The 23,941-nt window shown below is 51.2% G+C and overlaps 11 protein-coding genes across 11 annotated transcripts; 3 read left to right on the forward strand and 8 right to left on the reverse strand.

Moving 5' to 3' along the window:
- Positions 1–490: 490 nt before the first annotated feature.
- Positions 491–1,852, reverse strand: N7481_004239 (Zn(2+) transporter YKE4; the record flags this gene model as incomplete). The annotated part of the gene is made up of 4 exons (XM_057263458.1): positions 491–724; positions 780–1,417; positions 1,489–1,639; positions 1,718–1,852. The coding sequence occupies 4 exons, from the start codon at positions 1,850–1,852 to the stop codon at positions 491–493; spliced, it is 1,158 nt and encodes a 385-aa protein (XP_057125119.1).
- Positions 1,853–2,428: 576 nt separating this feature from the next.
- N7481_004240 (nucleolar protein 16) lies at positions 2,429–3,193 on the forward strand (the record flags this gene model as incomplete). The annotated part of the gene is made up of 2 exons (XM_057263459.1): positions 2,429–2,556; positions 2,629–3,193. The coding sequence occupies 2 exons, from the start codon at positions 2,429–2,431 to the stop codon at positions 3,191–3,193; spliced, it is 693 nt and encodes a 230-aa protein (XP_057125120.1).
- Positions 3,194–3,416: 223 nt separating this feature from the next.
- Positions 3,417–5,160, reverse strand: N7481_004241 (PEX28-32 family peroxisomal membrane protein; the record flags this gene model as incomplete). The annotated part of the gene is made up of 3 exons (XM_057263460.1): positions 3,417–4,707; positions 4,784–4,921; positions 5,003–5,160. 3 exons carry the CDS (start codon positions 5,158–5,160, stop codon positions 3,417–3,419), a joined length of 1,587 nt encoding a protein of 528 aa, XP_057125121.1.
- An 804-nt stretch (positions 5,161–5,964) lies between these two features.
- On the forward strand, positions 5,965–10,425 carry N7481_004242 (putative protein kinase; the record flags this gene model as incomplete). Its single annotated transcript, XM_057263461.1, has 4 exons — positions 5,965–6,067; positions 6,128–6,320; positions 6,434–6,895; positions 6,960–10,425. 4 exons carry the CDS (start codon positions 5,965–5,967, stop codon positions 10,423–10,425), a joined length of 4,224 nt encoding a protein of 1,407 aa, XP_057125122.1.
- A 675-nt stretch (positions 10,426–11,100) lies between these two features.
- On the forward strand, positions 11,101–12,518 carry N7481_004243 (endoplasmic reticulum-Golgi intermediate compartment family protein; the record flags this gene model as incomplete). The annotated part of the gene is given in 4 exon segments (XM_057263462.1): positions 11,101–11,188; positions 11,337–11,772; positions 11,783–11,928; positions 12,013–12,518. 4 exon segments carry the CDS (start codon positions 11,101–11,103, stop codon positions 12,516–12,518), a joined length of 1,176 nt encoding a protein of 391 aa, XP_057125123.1.
- Positions 12,519–13,104: 586 nt separating this feature from the next.
- N7481_004244 (uncharacterized protein) lies at positions 13,105–14,861 on the reverse strand (the record flags this gene model as incomplete). Its single annotated transcript, XM_057263463.1, has 2 exons — positions 13,105–14,347; positions 14,428–14,861. The coding sequence occupies 2 exons, from the start codon at positions 14,859–14,861 to the stop codon at positions 13,105–13,107; spliced, it is 1,677 nt and encodes a 558-aa protein (XP_057125124.1).
- A 5-nt stretch (positions 14,862–14,866) lies between these two features.
- Positions 14,867–15,249, reverse strand: N7481_004245 (uncharacterized protein; the record flags this gene model as incomplete). The annotated part of the gene is made up of 2 exons (XM_057263464.1): positions 14,867–15,133; positions 15,193–15,249. 2 exons carry the CDS (start codon positions 15,247–15,249, stop codon positions 14,867–14,869), a joined length of 324 nt encoding a protein of 107 aa, XP_057125125.1.
- Positions 15,250–15,821: 572 nt separating this feature from the next.
- On the reverse strand, positions 15,822–16,965 carry N7481_004246 (RNA polymerase III-inhibiting protein MAF1; the record flags this gene model as incomplete). The annotated part of the gene is made up of 2 exons (XM_057263465.1): positions 15,822–16,820; positions 16,960–16,965. The coding sequence occupies 2 exons, from the start codon at positions 16,963–16,965 to the stop codon at positions 15,822–15,824; spliced, it is 1,005 nt and encodes a 334-aa protein (XP_057125126.1).
- Positions 16,966–17,435: 470 nt separating this feature from the next.
- N7481_004247 (AP-1 complex subunit sigma) lies at positions 17,436–18,341 on the reverse strand (the record flags this gene model as incomplete). Its single annotated transcript, XM_057263466.1, has 4 exons — positions 17,436–17,480; positions 17,682–17,956; positions 18,033–18,253; positions 18,331–18,341. The coding sequence occupies 4 exons, from the start codon at positions 18,339–18,341 to the stop codon at positions 17,436–17,438; spliced, it is 552 nt and encodes a 183-aa protein (XP_057125127.1).
- An 813-nt stretch (positions 18,342–19,154) lies between these two features.
- Positions 19,155–19,830, reverse strand: N7481_004248 (MARVEL domain-containing protein; the record flags this gene model as incomplete). The annotated part of the gene is made up of 3 exons (XM_057263467.1): positions 19,155–19,364; positions 19,447–19,713; positions 19,789–19,830. The coding sequence occupies 3 exons, from the start codon at positions 19,828–19,830 to the stop codon at positions 19,155–19,157; spliced, it is 519 nt and encodes a 172-aa protein (XP_057125128.1).
- A 1,182-nt stretch (positions 19,831–21,012) lies between these two features.
- Positions 21,013–23,175, reverse strand: N7481_004249 (acid sphingomyelinase family protein; the record flags this gene model as incomplete). The annotated part of the gene is made up of 3 exons (XM_057263468.1): positions 21,013–21,746; positions 21,815–23,007; positions 23,072–23,175. 3 exons carry the CDS (start codon positions 23,173–23,175, stop codon positions 21,013–21,015), a joined length of 2,031 nt encoding a protein of 676 aa, XP_057125129.1.
- Between the last annotated feature and the right edge of the window lie 766 nt (positions 23,176–23,941).

Below are 23,941 nucleotides of genomic sequence, written 5' to 3' on the forward strand. Positions count from 1 at the left end.
ATCTGTTCCTGTTGTGAGGGAATGCATTTTCATCAACATGTGTCGGCGTTTTTGTTTACATAGGCCAAATTAGGCCCCTGGGATCATTTTCGGTATCTATCTTCGTCTTTCTCTTGGGCATCCCAAGGACAATCAGGTTGTTTTCTTTCATTCTTGTTCGTGCGAAGGCATTGTTATTTTTGTTTGAGTCGGGCGTGCCATCTATCTATTCCTTGGGAACTCAATACACGGAGGGGATGTCAGCAGCGGATGCTTTCTGCAAAACTGTAAATTGTCGACACCACTAGGTTTTTAACTAAATTCTATTCACTAGAAATTAAGATAATCCTCTCATCATTATCTCTGAGATCACGCTGATGCGGAATGGCAGGGAGGAAGAGGGTTGTCGCTGCTATGCTTTAGCAAAGCAAGTCTAATCCCAAGAGATTCTAGGTGGCAAAGAGTTAGTAGGTTTCAAATATCATAGATATTAGGGACGGGACGGGACGACTTACGCAAGCATAATTCCTGCTCCAACAGCAACGGCCAAAAACTGGGTAAGAGTCTTCCGAATCTCGGCCCCCTTGTCCTTGCCCGTCTCCAACAACTCGGGGATAACTGCCACTGTACCGACGTACAGGAAGGTACCCGCAGTAAAAGGCAAAAGCATATCACCCCAGGACAGACTAGTTCCCCAGAGACCAGAGACGGTGCTATCTTCAAGTACATCGCCGTGTCCGCCAAACTCCTGGACCGCAATTCCAATTTAGAGTACCCAAGAAAGCCCCGACAGCCGTGACAAACTGCGCACCCATGGCCTTGCGCTTCGAGAATCCCGACTGCACCAGCAGAGCAAAGTCACCGACCTCATGCGGAATTTCGTGGAAGAAGACGGCAACGGTGGTGGTTGCACCAATAGTGGGGGAGGCATAGAAGGATGATGAGAGAGCCAGGCCGTCGGTGATGTTGTGCGTGAAATCCGCAATAAGATTGAGGTATCCGGCCATCTTGACGCTGGGGTTGATTTCCTTTTCGGCAGTCTCGTCCTTGGACTCATCCTGGGCTGATTTGGTTGATTTGCGCTGCTTCAGTTCACCCGATTGGCCATTGGTGCTGGCGCCGGTAGATGAAGCGGTGGTGGAGTCCTCGTGAGTGTGCCCGTGTGAGTGGTCGTGGCCTTGGCCGCCGGTTGCGATGCGCAGGGCCTTGTCCATTGCTACGAAAGTGAAGAAGCCGACCATGATGCCCAGTCCCAGGAGGAGATTCTTGTTCGGCTCGACCATGACAAAACTGACGTGGTCTGGGGAGTCCTCGCCAAGGAAGATCTCTGGCAGCAGGTGGAAAAGTGTGTCACCTAGGAGACCTCCCACAGCGAAGGCAACCATGACTGATAGAGAGGAAGGGTCGATGTTGGGAGGGCATAGTGCCAGGAGGAAGTCTGGCAAGAAGCGATGAGTATTGGGTTTCTTTTAGAGGTTTCTCTGTAGCAATATTTGATGCAGGACGTACTAGGTGGGCCGGAGATATACAAGGTCGCGAGGAGGGAGTTCACAGCCGGGGTAGATGGAAAGAGGACGGCGAAGATTCTCGACATGAGACTGGCGGTTTCCGGGGTGGTAGCTCGTTTGTGTTCATTGAGAGATTCCACAAGAGGGCAATTCTAGAGCAATTAGCCACGCTGTAGTTGGTTGAGAAGAAGCCACTCCCGGCGACTTTTCATTCAGCTCGCAAGTCATACCTGCAATTGCTCTTCAATCTGGCTGACAGACAGATCTCCAGGGCGAACATTGGCAGCAGCCAATGCGGAGAACAGGAAGCAGCCTGCAGCGAGTGCAAGACCCGTGCGGCGCGAGGGGAATAATCGTGAAGCCATTGGAGAAGGGTGTAGGAAGGAGGACAACAACAAGCCGCAGTTCTCGGAGTTGGGGGCGGGCACTTCCCATTAAGCGGGCAGCTTATCGCCGGCTCGGACCATCCTGGACCCTGCCAAGCCTACTGGCAGCTACCAGTCGTCCAGGCATATAACACGTCTCTTTGTATTGTCTTTCTTCCCTTCTTTTCTCTGACAGTATCAGGTTGCTTTTGTATAAATACTTGACGCATATACCCCTCTCAGGTCGTTCTTACAAAGACTGCCTCAGGTCATACCTAGTATAGGTGATAAGTTTACACTCTGTACGAGATCCCATTAGTCTTTTCATCGCTCAGAGGCAATCTAAAATCTATATACTGAAACATGAATATAAAGAAAAAATCATCACTATTACACAATGAACAAGCATAAAGATTGAGGGTGTGTCCCCTGTACAGGCATGCAACTAGTACATGTTTGCATATGGTCTTGGCATGTTTGCCGACCAAAAAGTTTCGATAACGCCGATAAATTATTTGCATCGACCGAATCCTTGGACTCTTACGAAACCACAGCATAACAGCATAACCAGTCACAATGGGAAAAATCCTACAGAAAAAGAAGAACCGGTCCGGCTTGTCCAAGGCCCGGCCTAAGGACAACCGTCGCAAGAGTGGCAATCGCAAAATCAACATGCTGGGCAACGCTATCATCGCCGACAACTGGTACGCAGAACTTCCCTCAAGATATACCCAATTCATGCGCAAATGCAGGGACTAATTCCAATCACTTCGCAGGGACAAGGGCCTGACCCTGACTCAAAACTACAAGAACCTGGGTCTCATGCACAAACTTAACGCCCCAACTGGTGGTCGCGAACGTCTGCCCAGCAAGATGGATCCTAACGAGACCCCGAACTCGCTACACATCGGCGACAGCGGCAAGAACGTGCAAATCGATGTTGTCGAGACAAAGGTCGAGCGCGATCCGGAGACTGGCGCCATCCTGCGTGTGATCCGCCCAGAGGACGAGATGGAGGTAGGCGGTCGCAAGCTCAAGGCCTCGAACCCGCTCAATGATCCTCTCAATGACCTCTCTGACAACGAGGAGATCCTGCATTCTGCCTCTGGCTCCGCTATTGTCCGGCAACTCGAGCGCCAGGCGGATGCGGAGGGTCAAGGTGTCAAGGCGAAGAAGCCGAGGCATCAGAGTACGCGGGAAGAGGAGTGGGTGCTTCGCTTGGTTGAGAAGTATGGTGATGACTTTGCGGCCATGGCGCGTGACCGCAAGTTGAACCCCATGCAGCAAAGTGTGGGTGATCTACGGAGACGGGTTAATAAGTGCAAGAAGGCACAGACATGAAAAAAAAGAGAGTTTGTGAGGATTGGAAAAAGGACTTTGTGTTTTTGGCATTCGGTTCGGGCGATACGGCGTTTTAATCTCGTCTATTTTCTTCTCTTTGGGAATACATCTGCATCTCTGAGAGGACTCTCTTGAACTATGTATAGTGGTTTGAATTGTCAACCGGGTATAGACTAGGATATATACAAATAGGATATTGATATCATGACTCTTCATCAATTATTCAGTTATGACCAAGCGTCGAATATGTGACGGTGCCCCCTGGTTGAATATTGTTCATGCGTTGAACGACTCGCACCCATCGCCTGCGTCGCCATTCACCTACTCCGTAAGAAGCAGCTGCCGCCTCTTCCCAATCTCCAGCTGGAACCTTAGTCTGCGGTTGATGATGCGACTGCAAGTCCATATCCAGATCTCCATAAGCCATTGTAGTCATATCCTTCTCTTCATTAGGTGCCGAGGACTCGGTTGGAAGATCCCAGACCCAACCTCCCACTTCATCAATGACCGCCCTGCCTTCTGCAGTCACTCCAGGGACCTCAAATCCGACCCCTGTGATCATGCGTTCGACCACCCACTCGCGACAATCAAGATCAAGTTCCCATTTCTTGCTCTTCCACTTCCAACCAGGGGGAGATCGAACGTCGTCGAAAAATCGACATCCCCGAGGTCGGTCACCGGCAATTCGAGATGGGGACAGCGGGTCATAGGGTTGGGGGCTGAACAGGAAATTCTCCCAGCCAGACTGCGACGTCCCTGGAGCACGATGCTGTACCTCGAATATCTCTACCTCCCGTTCCTCCGGGTCGGTGTCGACTGAAATATCCACCAACTGCTCAATGGTCGACATGGCGGCAGATGGTGATGACGGGACTACAGCCCCGAGGAAGTCCTGATTACTCCCACCTTCTGGGAGAGGAAGATCTAGATCATCTAACCCATTTCCAACATCTTCCATTAATCCTTGGCAAAAGAGTCGAACTTTGGGGTTGTTTGCCAGGACTGCTGCATTGCCACCAGCCAGCATGATCAGTCTCAATGGTAATAGGTGCGCGGTCATGAAGAGCCCCGCGGCAGCCACTGTTCCGATTAGAAAGACTGTAGAGGAAAGCTTCTCGTTGGCAAAGTTAGTGAGCGGAGCAAATGCGGAGATGGTTGCATCATGGACGTCTGAGAAATCGGCCATGACATTTTGCAAGTCCCGCATGTTGCGAAAGAAGTCCTTGGAGGTCTCCGGGGCAGGTTTAATAGTTGTAGCAGGGGCTAGGGCTGGCCCTTCATAGGAGTAGTAGGGGGTCGTGCTTGAGGTAGAGGTCGAGGGTGGAGGAGGGTGGCGAGTAATGAAGGCCGGGACCATAATGAATAGTAGTAGGACCACCAGAGGTAGGGCGATTAGTAGATGGGGATCAAGACAGATGAAGGAGTAAGCAAATAGGAAAGATATGGTGTGAGTTGGGGTTTTCCAGCTCAACACACGCTCCACGCGATTCTGGAATAGAAAAACTACTCCGATGCTATATACCTCCGTCAGTGAATGTCTTGGTAAAGCGATATCTCTTCCCTCCCTTCCCCTCCCGTTCGCATACTGACCGTGCGTTGAAGCGGCGGAAATTGTTTGACATTAACGGCAGACTGAATCCTGGCCGTTTGGGAGATGTTGCAAACGGCAGATTCCCGGCGTTTGCTTCATCTTCGCCATCGTCCTTTGGGATGACCTGTTGCAGCAATCTGTTCATCGATCAGCAACCTTGGAATCTCTTCTTTGTATAAAACAAAAGCAGAAAGCAATCCCAGAAAAGTAAAACCTACTTGGCGAACAATCTATCTTGAATCGAGTTCTTCGACTGCGAGGATGATCTCGAGTGGGCGCTATCGGGCGATCCATCACGCTGTGGCCTTGGCTTCGAGATGGACAGTACGGGGACAGGTTCGTCACGATTTGCCAGGACTTGAGCGTCTTCTTCCATGCTGGGCGGCAATATCAGCAGTACAACAGGATCAGATGGTACAGCAGTACAACGGTACAACAACGACAATAACGGAGATGAAGAAGCAAGGAAGTCAAAGTCAACCTCGGGCACGAGCAAAGCAGGCACATGCGATCTGGGGTGTACTCGTACCGCGTATTGTCAGATCGACACCTTAAGGTGGGTCATTTTGGTATGGTATTGTACCATGCTGTACCATGTTGTACAGACAAGCTCGAGTCAGGGGGGGAACCTTGTACTGACACTGACACTTCTACTACGAACTAGTACTCTACGACTATCAGCACAAAGTACGGAGTAGTACCCTCAACAAAGTCAACACTACTACTACCTACTACATCTCGAACATCCATTTACTTTTCTTTTCCACTCCCCTTTGTGGCTTTGTTGTTGGTGGACCCTTTTATATTCCTTCGTGTCGACCGCCTTGGTGTGCACTTGCCCTAGCAACATCTCTTCCCCCCCTCAAGCTGCCAAACTATTTTCCAGCAAAAAAAAAAAACATAAACCTCCAAGCTTTCCTCTCTTCAACAATCCCACCCCCAGTCACCCTGGCATTATCGACTGCCATTTCCCGTTTCGCCTCCGAAATGGACCGGTAGCCGTTATTCGACCAGTCGCGCGATCGTGCTTCGGGCTGTTCCCTATTTTGATCTTCACAAAGCAGCCCGCTTTCTCCTGAATGCCATTGCACGCGAACCCTGACATTTGTCGGTCTCACCAACCACGCCGGTGGTCGATCTGACCAGGCTATCGTCCTGCTGCCACTCGTGACTTGGAACAATGCCGGCCAAGTCGTTGTCGCAGGCGCCGGGGAGGGGTCAACCGGGGGCTCCCCAATCGCGGATGTCGGATCCGTCTAGAAACGACGACTCCGGCTCTGGAGGTAAGCAAATAGGATTTACCGGAAAGGCATATCATCGTGGATCTAACATTTGCCCAACAGCTGAAACTCCTGCCCGCCGACGCCTCCAGAAAGCCGCCTCGACGATTAACATGAATACCTCGAATAACCTCGATGCCCAGTCCGTGCGGACTGCTGCGGGACCGCGCTCAGGGGGTATGGGTCGGAGGAGACTGTCTATTAGAGATCAAAAACCTCCTCAGGGGCCCCGGCCGCAAGATTCTTCACGCTGGAGGTAAGTCTTTTTTATCTCCTCACTCCTTCCCCCCCCTGTTTCGCGACCTTTTACCTCGCGGTCGCCCAGGTCGGAGGGATCCTGTTCAGATATCTAACCATCATGGCATACAGTAAACCGACCGGTCCCTACTTTCATTCTGATCACTCCTCAATCGACTCGACAAATGAATCGGCCAAGGCTTATAATCTTAGATCCACCAGTGTGGGAAATTTGGCAAAGGAGGCCAACCAGACCCCTCCAGAAAACATGGAATTTTTGGCGCCGATCAACTTCGACGACTTCCACAACAGCATCATGGGGGAACCCAGCTTAAACAATTTCCCTATGCCTGGTTCCCGTGGTGCGGGGGCTGAAAATCGCAATTCGAATTTGTCCACGAACAGCTCATGGACAAACCACAGCTATGATGGTAGCGTCTCGGAGCGCACGAGGGGTGCTTCAGCCCGCCGGAAGAGCGAGGTATCGCGGTTCAATGGAACCCAGCAAGCACCACCGACCGGGCTGTCAACGTCCACTGTTAATACTCGGGCTCGCCGTCAAAGTCTCAGCTCAGCCCAGCGCGGCCACGCGAGGTTCACGCAAGTCTATCAGCTCAGGGGCATTCGCTCCTACCAATGCCTCCGCTCGACGTGCTAGTCTAAGTGCCCGCAAAATTATCACCGACCAGCCAACAAGGACCGACTCGAATAGTTTCCTCCGACCACGGATGCCCCAAACAGAGCCGGTTCCCGATGAATCCAAGGTTTCTTCATCCGCCCGGAACCTCAAGGCAAAGTCCTTCCAACCTGCTCCTCGCGAGCCACAGGGGACCTACCTAACTGCTTCTGCTACTTCCGACCATGCACGGTCCTCATCCACGAATGCTGTTCGCACGCCGCAAAGAGAACCGTCGGAGGCATTAGCGACGACACCTTCATCGTCTTCGAAGCGTGCCTCGATGATGCCCCATGCCACTGGTCTGGGGGCTCGCACAATCAGTCCCACCGATGCTCGACGGATGAAGCGTATGTCGATTGCGCCTCCTGCACCTCCTATGCCACACACACCTCCGGCCCCAACAGAACCTCTTCCCTACCGACCTGTATCATCAACACAATCTCCCTCTTTTCTGCCGAGGAAAAGTGTCACCCCCTCTTCTAACCGAACAACTCCGGACCCGAATCGCAAATCCTATAGTTCCGGGTTGTCGGTTTCATCAAACACTAGCTATAACTCGGTTCGCAACTCTGGAAGCTCGCTTCAGCCTCGACTTTCTCAGAATTTCTCCACCTCCCGCTTGCCGACACCCAAACCTCGCACTGAGCAATCGACGAATAATACCGAGGAAGAAGTACCACCGGTTCCCGCCATTCCCAAGGCCTACGAATCACCAAAGGGTGAGCTGGATGCACCTGCATTCCCTGCCCCTCGTAAGTCTAGCTTATCATCGGATATTGGTCTTCTCCATATTGCGCGTGAATCCGACTCGGAAGCAAATAGTGCGCAGAATGCCACCGGCGACGAGAATGTCGAGCCCCCTGTCGGAAGGCCCACGAAGACCCCAGAGGCACGGACACGAACTTCTACAGTGCTTGGTCGCAAGGGCCTGCAACCGCTGAAATTACCTCCTTTGAATTTATTGCCTCTGGGTACGCCCATGACGGCGAAGATCGAGGCATTGAAGGACAGGGAAGCCGAGGAGCGGAAGGCTCATACGCCGTCCGCTCAGATCATGTCCAAGACTCCAACCACCCCAATGACGGCATCAAAGGCAAACTTTTGGTATCGTGACGAGGATGAAAAGGCACCTTCCACTCAAATCCGCAGTAGCACTTCTCATTTTGCTCTGAGCTCTACTACAGCAGCTTTGCGGACATCTAGCAGCACCAGTGCATTTGGGCCGACGGATACGCCGAATGGAAATCGTAATATATCCCCATATGCATCCTATACGCTCCCGAAGAGCGGCCCTGATTACAAGGCTCTCCGCCACCAGGCTAGTGGAGATTATACCAGCCAAGGATCCCAGTCATACAAGTTGACAGGTCCACGACCTCAAACGCAGAGTGCCATCTTCACTCCGGCTGCTGAACGCTTCAATCAGATCTCGACTCCGTCAGAGCCGGAGAACGTAACCTCTGCTGTTCCCCATCCTTCTCTTCGAGATCGATTGAACATAGCCCGGGTGCGCAGCAGTTCCAGGAGCAAACAGTCCGAAGTTGACACTGATCCGTCCAAGTATGACAACATGCCACCACCCAAGCTCCCGGCATCTGCAACATGGAACAATCTTTCGTCTGTACCATCCACTAGTCCCAGCCTGAAGACATCTTATCTCAAGCCCCGTCGACAATCCTCGGTATCTAGCATCACGAAACAAGCGGGTAATCGTAAACCCAGCGTCAGCAGTGACCGAAGTCTTACTCTGGAGCCAAGCCGATCTCATGAATCGCATGCCAGCGATCAATCCCATCGCTCTCATGGCAGCTTTGTCTCTCCAGTTCACAAGATCATCAGCTCTGCTCGGTCTAGCGCCGCGGCTTCTTCATCCGCCGTTGATTCAAATGGCGATGCAGATATCGTAATCGCTGACGAGGAAATGCGAAGACTTGGATCTAAGCGGAGAGATTTCGAAAAAGCAGCCAAGGAATTGGACGAGTTGCGTCGCAAGGCTGGACCAAAGGACCGTGTCAGTCCTGCTCAGGCCCTCAAGATGGCCAATCTGAACATTTTCGAACGCGGCGAAATCATTGATTATCGGGATATTTTCTTCTGTGGCACTCAGAACGCGAAGAAGCATATTGGAGATCTTCATTCGGGTGCGGCAAACTTTGGATACGATGACGATCGTGGCGATTATAACATCGTGATGGGTGACCATCTAGCATACCGCTACGAAGTGGTGGACGTCCTTGGTAAGGGAAGTTTTGGACAGGTTGTACGATGTGTCGACCACAAGACAGGTGCTTTGGTCGCAATCAAGATCATTCGTAACAAGAAGCGTTTCCACCAACAGGCTTTGATTGAAGTCAATCTCCTTACCAAACTCAAGGAATGGGATCCCGACCGCCGCCACAGCGTGGTCAACTTTGTACAGAGTTTCTACTTCCGCGGCCATCTCTGTATCTCCACCGAGCTTCTTGGCATGAACCTTTACGAATTCATCAAGGCGCATGACTTCCGTGGGTTTAATCTGAAGCTTCTCCGGCGGTTCACCAAGCAGATGCTCAGCAGTTTGGTATTGCTGCACGCCAAGAAGGTCATCCATTGTGATTTGAAGCCAGAGAACATCCTTCTCGTTCATCCTCTGAACTCCGAGATTCGAGTGATTGATTTTGGCTCAAGCTGCTTTGAGAACGAGAAGGTCTATACATATATCCAGAGTCGATTCTACCGGTCTCCGGAGGTTATTCTTGGAATGTCCTATGGTATGCCTATCGACATGTGGAGTCTTGGATGTATCCTGGCCGAGTTGTTCACCGGCTACCCCATCTTCCCGGGTGAGAACGAGCAAGAGCAACTGGCGTGTATCATGGAGGTGTTTGGGCCTCCAGAGAAGCACTTGATTGAAAAAAGCACACGAAAGAAGCTTTTCTTCGATTCCTTGGGCAAACCTCGCCTTACCGTCTCATCCAAGGGCCGCCGACGCCGGCCAAGCTCTAAAGACCTGCGGCAAGCTCTGAAGTGTGACGATGACGCCTTCCTCGATTTCATCTCACGCTGTCTCCGCTGGGATCCTACGCGCCGCCTCAGCCCCCACGATGCGTTGAAGCATGAGTTCCTCACTGGAATCAAGCCGCAGACCCGACCCAGAATGTATGCTGCCACCAACTCCCCTTCCAAGCGGGGTACCCCCTCCGGTGGGCGACCTCTGCCAGAGCCTCCAAGTCTCAAGACTGGGCCGTTCTCTCGCAACCGCGACCCCTCCGGCAATTCGCCGGTCAAGGGCAGCAGTGGGAAGCGCCATTCCACCGTGAGTGGGTTACCACCTTCCAGCCCTGCCAAGCGAGGATCCAATAGTTCCACGATCTCCGGTACTGCGCTGCCTCGGGCATCGGCACGCAGTATCAGTGGAAAGCCTGACCTTGCGACGGCGGCGGCGGCGACCAGCCTTGTGAGTTAAGATGATACGCACAACAAGCACAGCAAAGAGAACCGAGCGCTGACCGCAGACAGAGGAAATAATCCGTCGTCCCCCCTTTCCCCTTTCCCTATTTCCCGATTCCCCTCTTCTTCCTTATTCCCCATGTTTTTTTCTTCTGTTATCAGATTTATGTTGTCACCTGTAATCATAATTGTTACTTTGTTTTCCTGCATCAGGTGGGTGTCATGTCGGCATGTTGTTGCGTTATGTGACTGAATCCATGGAGATGAAAAGAACGACATTCATCCTATACCCGTTATGTTTGTGGATAGAATTTGCATCTGGGCCTTTGAGATGATTTGTGACGGGGTACATGTCTTTCGTTTGTCTTTCGTCTCTATACTCATGACTCTACGACTGGTCCTGCCAGTCTCCTGTACATTTTTATTCCTTGCATCTCTCTTTGAGGGCATTATGATAGCGCTCATGTGAGCTTCGGATTTACAGCATTGTGTTGAGAGTAGAAAAGTACTAGTAAAAATGTGCAAATCATGATATTACTAGTAGTATGTGTATCATGATGTAGTTGGAGTGGTGTACCTGGCCAGTTACAGTGTGGGGTCCGACAATGCTTACTTGGCCTCATCGCCTTATCACCCCGTCGATGTTGATTTACTCCGCACCCTTTCGCGCTCTTCATGTCGCACATCCACAATGAATGGCTTCAATGAAAAGAGCCTCAACGAGGATGCCTTTGGGGAGAAGACTACTCTATCAGGGCTAAAGACCTTCGATGCCTTCCGTGAGTCCCGCTTCTATTCATTGATTCCCCATCCCTCCGATCTTTTGGATACATCCCCAGCTCGAATAGATCGCGTCCACCAATGCTCCGCAGGACACACTGAATAAAAGATAAAAGGAACCGCCCCTACTAACAATCCTTCCTCCAGCCAAAACAAAAACCACCTACACAACCCCGACCCGACGCGGCGGACAATGGACCGTCCTAATCCTCGCCGTGTGCACACTATTCAGCTTCCACGAGCTCCGAACCTGGTGGCGCGGCACCGAAGCCCACCACTTCAGCGTGGAGAAAGGCGTCTCACACGACCTACAGCTAAATCTCGACATAGTCGTCAACATGCCCTGCGACACCCTCCGGCTAAACATCCAAGACGCCTCCGGTGACCGCATCCTAGCAGGTGAGCTCCTCACCCGCGAAGAAACAAACTGGGAATTGTGGATGAAGAAACGCAACTACGAATCCCACGGCGAACACGAGTACCAGACACTCAGCCATGAGGCTGCAGACCGTTTGAGCGCGCAGGAGGAGGACGCGCATGTTCACCACGTCCTGGGCGAGGTGCGGCGCAATCCGCGCAAGAAGTTTGCCAAGGGGCCCCGCCTGCGCTGGGGGGGATAATAAGGATTCTTGTCGGATCTATGGCAGTCTGGAGGGGAATAAGGTTCAGGGCGATTTCCATATTACCGCGCGTGGACATGGTTATATGGAGATTGGTGAGCCGCATTTGGATCACTCTGGTGAGTTTTTCCCTTTCAGAGGAGGAGGGAGGCGTTAGGAAGATGCCGTTGCTGCTGTTTACGGTTATGCTAATATTCATACAGTCTTCAACTTCTCACATATGATCACGGAACTTTCCTTCGGCCCACACTACCCATCTCTCCTAAATCCTCTCGACAAAACAATTGCCGAGAGTGACAGCCACTACCACAAATTCCAATACTTCCTCTCTGTCGTTCCCACCCTTTACTCCAAAGGTCGCAGTGCCCTGGATATAGTCACGACGAACAGGGACAATACCGCCCGCTACGGGCGCAACACAATCTTCACAAACCAGTACGCGGCCACGAGCCAGAGCGGAAAGATCCCCGAATCGCCTGCCTTGATCCCTGGTATCTTCTTCAAGTACAATATCGAGCCGATTATGTTGCTGGTCAGCGAGGAGCGGACGGGATTCTTAGCTCTTCTTCTTCGAGTCATTAATACCATTTCCGGTGTCCTGGTTACCGGTGGTTGGCTTTATCAGATCTCCGGGTGGGTTGTGGAGATTGTTGGGAAGAGGAGACGTCAATCTGAGGGTGTTTTGACTGGGAAGCATTATTCGGATTGAGTTTGTTTGGTTCGGTATTTCATAGATGTCATAGGTTATTTCATATTGCATTTTCATTGTTCGCGGCTTTATACTTACTCTTTACTACTTGTAGTACCCTCGTCTGGCTTGTAAATTCGTAAACATCATGATCCTTGATTAAAACTAACTGAATATCTATCTTCCTTAATATTATCTTAGAGAATAGGCGATTTGACAACCTTGCTGCACTAGTAGTAGTTAAGTGGAATCTTTCGACTTCCGAGGTTCTAATTTGAAGGTTCTCGCTCGGTGACTGGGGTCCACGGATAGTACTATGCATCGGTGCTAGTAGTATATGCAAAATTTACATTCTTATAAACTAAACTTGGAACAGATTCAACTCGACCGACCCCGTGAGGGAAGAAGGTTCCAATTCAATGCAAAGAGTAGTATTGTTGACAGATCATGGTATATATACTAGTAACAACGAAAGCGCCTGTCCATGCCACAGTTCCACCAGCCTAGAACACACTTGTGAAATTACCCTTCAACCCAGAAAGACGAATTCCCATCATATTCCATCCCATCCCATCGTACCATACATAGTAGGACAAATGAGATAAGACTAAACCTCAAAGATCTCCCCCATTCCCACCCCCGCTCCCTCAGCCCCAGCTCGACTATCAACTAGATCCAACCGCCACCCATTCCAGTCGCGCAGTTTGCGCTTGATCTCCCTTACCCACTCCACGCGCTTGCGAGCCTCTTCTTCAGCCTGCGCGCGCGCAAACTCTGCCTCGTCGAATTCAAACTCATCGTCTAGATTCTCCTCGGAGAGTAGCTCGAGACTGCCTCGCGTAGCAGGCGCATGAGGATGTGGCGGGTTTGACGAGCCAGCTCGGGAGCGGTTGTTCTGGTTACCGCCGGTAAAAGCGGCAAAGCCACTTGATAGGACTGTGGAGAAAGTTGAGTGGTGCTGTTGCTGCTGCAAAGCCATGCTGCGACGACGGGCGTGATCAGGACGACCACCGACGAGATCCACGTCGTCAAAGGCGTTGGCACCGGCATCGACGACCGATTCGGCGCCTTCTTCAGGGAAACCTTGTCCGGCTAGTTCCTGGCGCTTCTCTTGCCAGACTCCGCGGCGTAGATCGAAGTTCTCGCCTTCCAGCTCGCGGATGCGGCGCTCCAACCTTTGACGCTCTTCGTCCTCCAGCTCGTCGAGGGCCTCGTCGTCGGCACCGCCACCTGCTTCGCGCTTCTTGATGCGGTCACGCTCTTCTCGGAGGCGGAGGTTCTCGTTCTCGATGCTGGAGAGTTTCTTACGGAGCACGGCTGTCTCTTTCTCTGCCTTTTCGCTCTCGCGTAGGCGGGTTTGGTGCCGGGTTTCGGTTTCTTTGTGCAGGTTGCCGATTGCCTGGAGTTTCTTTTCCAGATTTTCGATCTTCTTGTCTGCTTCGCTCTTTTCGCTTTTGCCGTCTTCAACTTCGCGTTGCAGGGATTTGATCAGGGTCTCGGTGGAAGTCTTGTCCACGCCTTCTTTCACTGCCCTCTCTGAAGCACGCGTCAGGGCTTGCTTCGTATCAGCCAATTCACGCTCAGATTTCTCCAGTGCGGCCTTGCTCTGCGATGCCTTCTCTTCTAGTGCTGCTACTTGTGTCTCGTTGGCGCTGTTGGAGGAGGATTGATCGGTAACCTGAGCGCGTAGATTGGAAATCTCCAATTCCATCGCCTCGATAGTCTCCGATTTGGATTCAAGCTGGCGCACCAAGTCTGCCGGCGGGGACTCTGGAAGGTCCAGCATTATTTCGGTGTGACCGAGATTGAAGCTGGGAATTCTGCCGTTGAAGAGATGCAATCTCCTCCTTCTGTTATCTTGTCAGTGCTCCTGTCCTCGCGGTCTATTCAATCCGAGCTTCTAGAGCTCTAGGTTGAACATACCAATGACTCGACATCCGCCACCTTCTCCTCTGCCTGCTTCAATTTCTCTCGTAGCTCCACGCTATCGACGCTAGCCTCACGTAGATCCTCCACCTGTTCTTCGGTTTTGCGCCAGCGAGTCGTCGCATCAGCAATTTCCTTCTCTAAACGCTTGTTCTCCTTCTCCAGCTCCTCGATCTTCGTCGACTGTTTCCGGAACACCTCGTGCACAGATTCCCCGTCCCCAGTTAGAGGAGGTAGAGACTGTGGCGGGGACTTGAGTGCGGATGATGGTGAAGGGGAAACGCTTCCTTGTGACACAGATGTCTTGCGGAAAGAAGACGAGCGCATCTTCGACTGTATCGACAGAGAGGGCTGGCGGCCATGCCCGGCGCGAGGGGTGTCGAGTTTGGCGGGTTGCGCCTCCGCCTCTGGATCAGGAGAAGTCGGAGCCGGGGGCATTGGCTCTACAGGCGATTCAACTGGTGCATCTCGCTTTCTTCCGATGGGGTCTCGGCAGCGGGAGGAGAAGAAGACGAAGGAGCGGGCTCCGCGGATGCGTCCTCTTCTGGCTTCTCCTCGGCGGAGGCGTCTACCGAAGCGGGGGCTTCTGTCGCTGTCGCAGTGTCCTCGGTAGAATCGGCGACTTTAGATGCCTCATCATCCTTGGGGGTGTCTGTAGCGGTTGAGGCCTTCTTGTTGGCCTTCTTCTTTTGCTTCTGGAGCTGGGCTACCTGCAAAACACCGGGTTTTATTAGCGAAATTCGGGCCTGTAGAATTCAACAGAGCGTACCCTTTTCTTGGCAGCAGCCAGCTTCTCAGCCTTAACGCGCTCTTCGTCATCGGCCATGGTGGGTTACTCGAGGGGTATCAATGGGTGGTGGGGGGAAGTACAGGGAGGACGGAGAAGGGACAGCTTTCCCCATCCCATCCCGTGCACGGGCCCGATCTATAGATAGCCTGGGGGGGGTTTTGGGGCCAGCGAGTTACTTTGCGACATTCCATGTTCATTCGGAGACCTAGAGTCGACAAGTTGTATACATTTGCATATTTGATACGAAAATGTAGAATCATTTGAGTTTATTAAGTGGCCAAATGCATGTACAGGTAGGTACATTACCAACACCACATCGGAAGGGTAAAAATATCATTAAATTGTATACACAAAGGTCGAATAGAAGTGTAAATCAAAACGCAATCGGTATCAGTCTCAGCCAGCGCCGCTTGTAGCCAGGTCTGCAGGTTGAAGTGCGCCACAAGTCCATTGAATCAAACCAACGCCCCGAGCACCATACAAAAAAGAGAAAGAAAGTAAAAGAAAAAGAAAAAGAAAAAGAAAAACGAAGCATCAAAACACCGATCAACGGTCAGACTGTTAAACACAACCAAGAAAACAAGGCGTAAGGCGTATCAAAAGGGTCGTTAAACCTCCATGGAGTCTGCAATCTCCTCACTCATCGCGCGAACCATCCCTCTGCTACCAGAGCGGGAGCGAATCTCCTCATCGCTAAGCATATAATGGTCGGCATCATTTCCGACCGGAAGGGAGGACTTGGATTGATGATGTAGCATCTCATCATCACTGTCATCCTCACTTGCACGGAGCGAGGATTCAGCCCGGCTCCCAAGCCAATACCGGGCCCGCTTGCTCGAGCTGAGGTCAGGTGTGAGATATCCGTCATTGAAGGTCCGTTTGCCGGTCGGCGTGGAAGCCATCTCATCCGGTGTGTGGCTGAGGATGGGAATCGCTCGGAGGTAGATATAACATACACGCTTGCGAAGCGGGTTGAAGAAGAAGTAGTGAAGACTCCAGATGGCACCGTCGTCAGCGTCGGACGGGTCCTCTTCCGGAGAGTACGAGTATACCGAGCACTCCTTTAAAGACATGTGTTCATCTACGGTTCTCCACATGCGGGGGCCCCACGCAGATGTGCTTGTGTTATATGATCCGGACAGGGTGGCAGGGGATGAAGGGGAAAGGTCGATCGACTCGCGGGGGCGCAAGTTGAACAAGGTGGAATTGACAGTGTTCATCACCCGCTTGAGGTATCTCTCGCGGCGGAAATCGGTTGGTCGCAGGACGTGTGAGAAGTCGTAGTCCGGGTGACTGGCGTTGAGTGTTGCGATCAAGTAGGCGAAGGTGCGGCGACTGGAGTGCTCACTCAGGGGGCCGAACGGACTGGATCGCGATAGATTCAGTGTCTCGGCAGCATCGTGGGCGTTGGGAGGAGAGAGCGAAGCCGATAGGCGGAGGATTGATTCGTATTGGGCCTCAAGTGATTGCTCGATGTGGTTGTACAGCTTCCGGTCGGAACGGGCAGCCTTGGTAGTGTACAGATCACAGCCACCGGCGATATGACAGTCGGCTGTGTCGAAATTCATGGAACTCGTGACATCCTCTAACTCGGGCAATGGAAGGAACTAAATAGAGCGATGGTGAGCATCGCGAATCGAGTGAAGTTGCGATATGGGAAACGATCCGGGGAGCGATCCGGGGGGGATGGGGCGATCGCACATGGCGACCGGAGGAGAGATAAAGGGGATAGTACTCTCAACTTACCTTCATGTTGATGATAGAAGTTGTCGGGTCCAGTAAAGCGATTGCCTTGGGATCTTAACGTAAGAGTAATTGCGCTGATCCTCAGATGATTGATGAGAGTGATGGGAAGATGACGCGAGGTGGTCGCGCCGAAGACGGAGATGGGGTCGTCGATCGGCGATAGCCGCAAGCAGGCAGAAGGGGGGGAAGCTGGAAGTTAAGAGAGATATACTCAACCACGACCAAGGGGAGGAGATGAAAAGAGGAGGGGATGTTAGTAGAAGAGAGATAGGGCATATAGGATCCTAGGATGGCCCCCGATTCCCGATTGCACGGCGACTGCGACCGGAGAGGGGGGATGTCACGTGTTGGGCTGGCCAGTGAGCGGGCGTGGTGACCTCACGGGTGGTCGATCCATGGAACGAGGGGAGGAGTGAAGTGATGAGTGAGGTGATTGCTGGAAGAGAGGGGGAGAGAGAGAAAGAGAGAGAGAGAGACTATAAGCCCACTCGCTCCAGGTTGCGCGTCACATCTTCTGTATCCTGACATGAGAACAATGGTGGTATTGATTAGTATAGACGCTACAAAGACAAACAAAGAATCCCGCTACATGATCTTGGTGACCACATCTTCCTCGACCTGGGGAGTATTAGCCCAGTGCGGGATTCGCAGTGGATGACAAGGGGAGTATAGTGTATAGGGTATAAGTGGTTGGTAAAGGGTAAGGTAGAACAGATGCTTACCTCCATATCCTCCAAGCTGTCCTGCTGGCTGATACATCGTAGCACATTCTTCTTGCTGCTCTCTTGCAATTCCCCCGCCAATAATAACTCATCCAGGATGAAATATGCCTTTTGGAAATTGAAAATGATGTCCAGCTCACACACATTCCCGTAGTATTTGTCCATCTGCTCCACATAACGGTGCACCACCTCCAGGGTGATTAATTCATTGTCGGTCGACGAACATCCCGCGATGAAGAAGAGTGATGCATAGCGACGGTAGACCACTTTCGAGTCTGGACCAGATATCCGGGATTAGTCGGGGGGGAAAGGTCCTGGAGGTATAGGTATAGGGGAGAGAGAGGATGCCACCTTTGTATTCCAGAAAATTGCACATCCGCGTCCGGCGGGACAGCACCAGCTGGGTCACATCCTTGATGATCTTGGCCTTCTCCTTGGGGGGAGAGAGTGGTGAACCACTTGGCGAGGCGCTGGAAAGGAGAAAGAGCAAGTCAGATTGGGCTTCGGATCGAGGGAACTCGACTTCCAGACGGGGATTGGGGTGGGTGACGAGGGGAACACACCACTTTGCCCTGGCGGGAGAGCAGAATCAAATAACTTAAGGACCATCAGTACACTGCATGCGATTGTGGCAATTTGATTATCTCACCTGATGGGCATCTTGGGGTTGGTGTGGAGGGAAAAGGGATGGAGAACGGGAGGCGTGTCAAAGCCGCGGACCACCAAAGCTCTGGACAATTTCTGCTTCAGAGTGGAAGTGGAGAGTGGAGTGCAGAGTGCAGAGTGCCCCGCCCTAAGAAATTGCTCCCTATCGCAAAGAAGTATAGAGTAGATAAAGATGAGTGGTATGAACAGTTACTACAGTGCAATTTACCAGATGTGTCAGAATTATCCATTGTGTACTGATGGTAATATCGGGCAATTATTGCGATGCTGACATGGTGTTCGCTAGATGAGTCAAGCTCAATGCCGACTCTCACACTACAGTTACTACTATACCTATCACCCTAACTCTCTAAAGAAACTTGAACCACCACATTCTCTTCGGATAATATAAAATATAAAATGAAATTGAATGCTCATACAGGTATAAGCCCAATGATTAACCAGTAATTATTAATGACATCATAGTAACACAATATCGAGGTGACGCCCGTTGCAACATTATAAAAGAACATAAAAAAGATATCCCATCCCAAGAATCGTCCCGTCCGTGTTTCCATTTTCCGTTCAACCCAGAACAGACATCGGCCGCATCATGTCGTACAATCATTCACCCAAGCCCAATGCAGGGCCCGTGAATTCCACTATCCAATCATTCCTTGTTTCACCTCGGGATCAAAGCCGACGTGGTGCAATAAAGGGAAGGAGGCTAGACCAACGGTTGACTATCGTCTCTTTCAATTCCCCAATTTTCCAAGAAATACCTGCCAGCCCCGCAGCTTCTTCCCCAGCTTCATTGTTCCGGTTCATTTAAACCTGTGCCATGTTGGGCCGACGGCGACTGCCGCTGCGGCCACGAAGGTTCACCGTGGCAGAGCGGGCCAGGAAGACCGAGATGATAACGGAGGCCATATAACCAGCCCAGCCAAACCAGAGGAAAGCTGTCGAGGCCTGGGCTTCCCGGCAGCGCTTCGTGGGGTTGGAGGAGCCGTTGGTGATCTCGTTGTTGAGAACATATGACTAACATACAGATCAGCTTTTATTCTTTCTTCTCGCTCTTTTGATGCACAGATCCATCTGCGTATAGCTGTATATGACTAACCTTGTTGCTGCACGAGTGGGATTCCAACTTAGCTGCCAGCGCGATCGCGGCGCAGAAGAAAAAGATGCAGTTGAGCGCGTCCACCACGATCACAATGATCGGGTGAATAGCCCAGTCGGGGTTGTACGTGGCTGGTATCAGGTAAAAGAGCGATAGCATTGAAAATGCCGAAAGGAACATGGTATAGTTGATGGAGCTGGGGTTGCCAGAGAACGCTTCGCTGATCATGTTACCGATGAGGGCCATGACGAGCAGAGTCCAAAGGAACTGAGGGCGGGGTTAGCTCGAGACCCTCCGCATAAAGTAAAATTATATCCAGCTTGACCTGTATGATTCACGTACCTCCCAGGCTCTGAGGCCCAACTGAACACCCCGTAGGCCCATTGTAATAGATATGCGGTGGTTTTTACTTAGATCGCGGGTAGATCGTGGAGTCGAGAGGGGATCGCGTCGGCGCAGGTTACTAGTAAAGTACCTGGGGAAGTTCAAGGCGGCAAGAGGTGAATGTGACGAGGGAAGCTGCAGGTGCGTCTGGGACCAGCGTGGTTATAAATTCGCGGATGGGCCGGAGGGGCCCCTTGGTGTGGTGACGTGACGATATAGAAAACCTACGGGATTCCTTTGCTACGTCATACATCGACGAGGCCGGGAGCCGCCGGCACCCTGTCGATCCGGAAATTGTCAAATTAAGCATTGAATCTGTAAGGTCGACTACGACTCTGAAGAACTGGTAGACCCTGTCAATGATCAAATGAGTGGGTGTTGCGACCGAGCCAGTTCAGTCGCTGGTACAGGCGGAGTAGTAGTATAACTAACTATACCCCCGACTGTTACTCAGCAGCACGGGGAAGGGAGGGGGATCGCCCATGCGAATCATTTCCTATTTTCTACGGTGATATTCTTGAAAGGGAAAATGATCTCGGACAGAGTATGGGCACGCACATTCTAGTGTTTACTGATTCGATACAAGAACATTCTTTGTACCAGATATACTTGATAGCGCGCATGGATGGCTTCAATTACTGCGAAAAGAAGATGAAAGGAATATCAAACCTCGGGATGAGTCTATACAAGGGGACGTCGAAATAAAGAAAGGGTACTCTGATGAAGACTAAGAGCTCGATTAATAAAGAAGAAAGGCCTCGGGGAAGGGTACTATGGTTACTGGTCCAACCCTTGACTTGGGTTTAGTATTACTAGTACTAGTAGCACAACACACTGCAGAGCTCTAACCAACCGAATCAGCCATTTAATGAGATAGAATCTGGCTTAAGCAAAATTTAAACATTTGCATGCTCGGTATACTAGTAGTAATAGTTAAAATGACGACCGTTGCCAACTGACATGGTATAATAAGAACCTGAAATCAAAACCCATCGCATGTCCGCTTTTGGAAACCCAGAATCGACACCGAAGAATCGAGATCTCGCGCCGATTCACGATAAATAAGAAATGCCGATGATATCGTCCTAAGTTTCAGTGAATGGACTTTGCACGGAACCATAGCTGCAGCCTCACGTTAATATATTTTGATGTATCGGACCGAAGCTGGGAATGTCGAAAAGCTTACCCTTGCTTGCATAAATAGCCTAGTGGCGTACTCCCACTCCGCATGTAACATATTTTGGCTCTCTGGCAAACCTCCGTCGTGCAGTTTGGACTCTTCACACTCATTTTCCCCTGGAGAGTGTTTTGCCAACTAACCAAGCTCAGATCTTTTTCCATTCCCTCAGTCACACGGTGCCAGAAGGTCGCGTTTAGAGGTGCGTCTTGCGGCCATTCAGCAGCAAGGCCGTATGTGTCGCGGGTGGAGTATTCGAGTTTGTAGGTTGGACCCTTGTTCTGAAGACTTGGATACTCGGATACATTGCTGTAAAAGGTGTACGCTTCATAGATGTTGAAGTCGCCTGTATCAATTTCGTACATCCGGAATCCGCTGTTTATGTTTGTCAGAGGCGTTACGCTCGGCCCTATCCACGCAGTGTTGAGAGCAGTTTCTGCTGTTTGATCCGTCCCGTTATTCACATAGTAGATGTTGAAGTGATCCTCGTGCGTATGACCGAAGAAGATGTTGGCTATCACATGGGGCGAATACCGCTCGACAATCTGGTAGAAGAGGTTTGTTGGATTGGGCATCGCATTGTAGCCATCCCACCCAGTGAGAATATGACCTATGATCCAAGCACGTTCGCCCTTGTCTTCTGCCTTTTGAAGCTCCTCAATGAGCCAGGAAAGCATCTTAGAGGCATCGGGGTCGGTTGTATTGATGAAGTTGAAAAAGTTGCGCTTGTACCAGAGATCTAGATTGTTTACCAATTAGCCTCGGGGTCACAAATGAGAAAGTGAGCCGTAGATATAACACGCATACTTGTATTTAGCGAAATGATTCTCAATCCATAATGTGTCATGATGGAATATCCACCATAGTGGGTTGGTGCCTCTTTCGCATCCTGATGGCTAATCCACCCCTCATGCTCCCAGAGACTAGACACATGTTTGTAGTTCCAGCTCATCTGTTGTCCAAGACGTCCTGGAAGACTATGCGCTGCATCAATGTCAGAGGGTGCCGAGTCATGATTTCCCAAGGAAACAAAGACAGGGCCCGTGAGAAAGTGCTTGAACATGTCAAATATGGCCGTTTCGATGTACTCGAGGTATCGCCGTGAATTTTGCGGGAGCGGATCATGCGACTCGAGATCACCCGTGTATATGGTGAAGGCAAGAGACCCCTTGATTCCACATGAATCTTCATCTTTCCCCGTGCCAGTCAAAGGGCCGACAGCCTGCAATGCGGCGAGGGCCAGATCATATGGGGAATCACAGTGGAAAGAACCGTAGGGAGAGGCAGGTAGCAAAATATCATCCACAGAGTTCTGATTGTGGTTGTCGGTTCGACAGCACAGGCCCGACGTACAATCGGCCTCGGAGTTGACCCCGAAGCGAGCGTCGAGGTGCAAATCAGACATGTGCAGTACCTTTACTCGGTTTCCGCTAGCCTTGGGGATGGAGAGGTTTGCTGGTTTGGGCTTCGGGAATAAGCCGCGAGCATCCAATGGCTGAGCATGGGGCGAAGGACAGAAACTGGCATCAATATTGTTGCAAATAAATTCACCATCAAGACCCTCCACATCAGCATACGCTAGTACCTGAGTCCAGGTCGGACCGAGCGTGTTCCAGGCGTACATCGCTTCACAAGTTTCATTCGTTTGGAAGGCAAAGCTCTTGCACATGTCAATTATGGCACCGGGAACCATCTGAGGAGTGAACAAAGCAGCGGGCTTGGCAGCAGCCAACGCTCGCTTGCATTTATCGCAATTGCTCTCTTTATTTTCATTCTTTGCGTTGATTATCTCAGACACATTGGCCACGACACCGTCAATGAGAGCACGCGTTTCCGGAGCAAGCAACCTGGCTTTCGGAACGGGGAAGAAGACCTCATCGGAGTTTTCTGGGATGAAATCCGGGTTGGTCAGCTCGTAGGGGAAAACAAGGTCTAGCACAGGATCGTAAATGATGGGCTGGGGCTCTCTGGTGGGAAGAGCCGGTGATTCGTAGTAGGAGCTGTACATCGATTAGTCAATTTCGCGATAATCAAGAAGTAGGTATGAAGTTTCTTAGACCTTACACGAAGGCCGAGGTGGGGAATCCCACAGCGGCAACATATGATGTAGCCCCTGGGAGTGAGAGCGTATCGTTCGCAAATGCATCGAGTCCCAGGACGGCTTGCATGATGGCTAGCAGGTACAACGGTACAACCCCCGAGACCAGAGTCGAGGGGAAGCCAATAATTTGAATGCCATGACGGAAGTGACTGGAAGAAAACGAAGACGAATGAAAAGAATGAATCTTTGCATGTGCAGGGCTCTACCGTGCAGGAGTTCAGAGATGCAGTCTCGGCAAGTCGAAGTCGATAGTTGATGTTGATCGTTCCCAAATGGGAAGGAACTGCACACATCCTGCAGAAGAAGGCGCGATGCAAAGTACATACTACATACATACATATTACATACTACATACTATTACTATATATAGTGTAGTGTAGTACTTTTCTGATCATTTCAAGTTGCACTTGTAGCCATCTCCGTTGCGCTAGGGTCCAGGGCTATTTTAGCCTCATATCAAGTCCGAGTCCAAGCTCCACTCTAAAAGACCACACCCACCCTGTCTCACCTTGATATTGTATGTAGATGTGCAAGTTGTAATCCGAATCACAGCCGGTTGGCCGATGATCTCCACGTTATAAATCGAGTAAGGATAATCACGATCCACACCGCGGCAGAGGGACCCGCGAGATCGTCATTAAACTTTGTGATCGACACCCCAGGTCTCACCTCAATCAGCACTTCACACCGTAGAGGTGACTCGGATATATCAGAGGTCGCAGACAATCTGACAAAAATGCTTGTGCAATACCGGAGGCAAGGAGGCGGTACCCAATTGGGAGTAGATATTCATTGCATCTCCAAGGTTCGGTCAAAGCATGTCTATCCTTCTC

Source organism: Penicillium waksmanii (genome assembly GCF_028829765.1).
Source record: "Penicillium waksmanii strain IBT 27052 chromosome Unknown utg000004l:1.0-5674109.0:1.0-5678898.0, whole genome shotgun sequence".
NCBI classification, from domain to species: domain Eukaryota; kingdom Fungi; phylum Ascomycota; class Eurotiomycetes; order Eurotiales; family Aspergillaceae; genus Penicillium; species Penicillium waksmanii.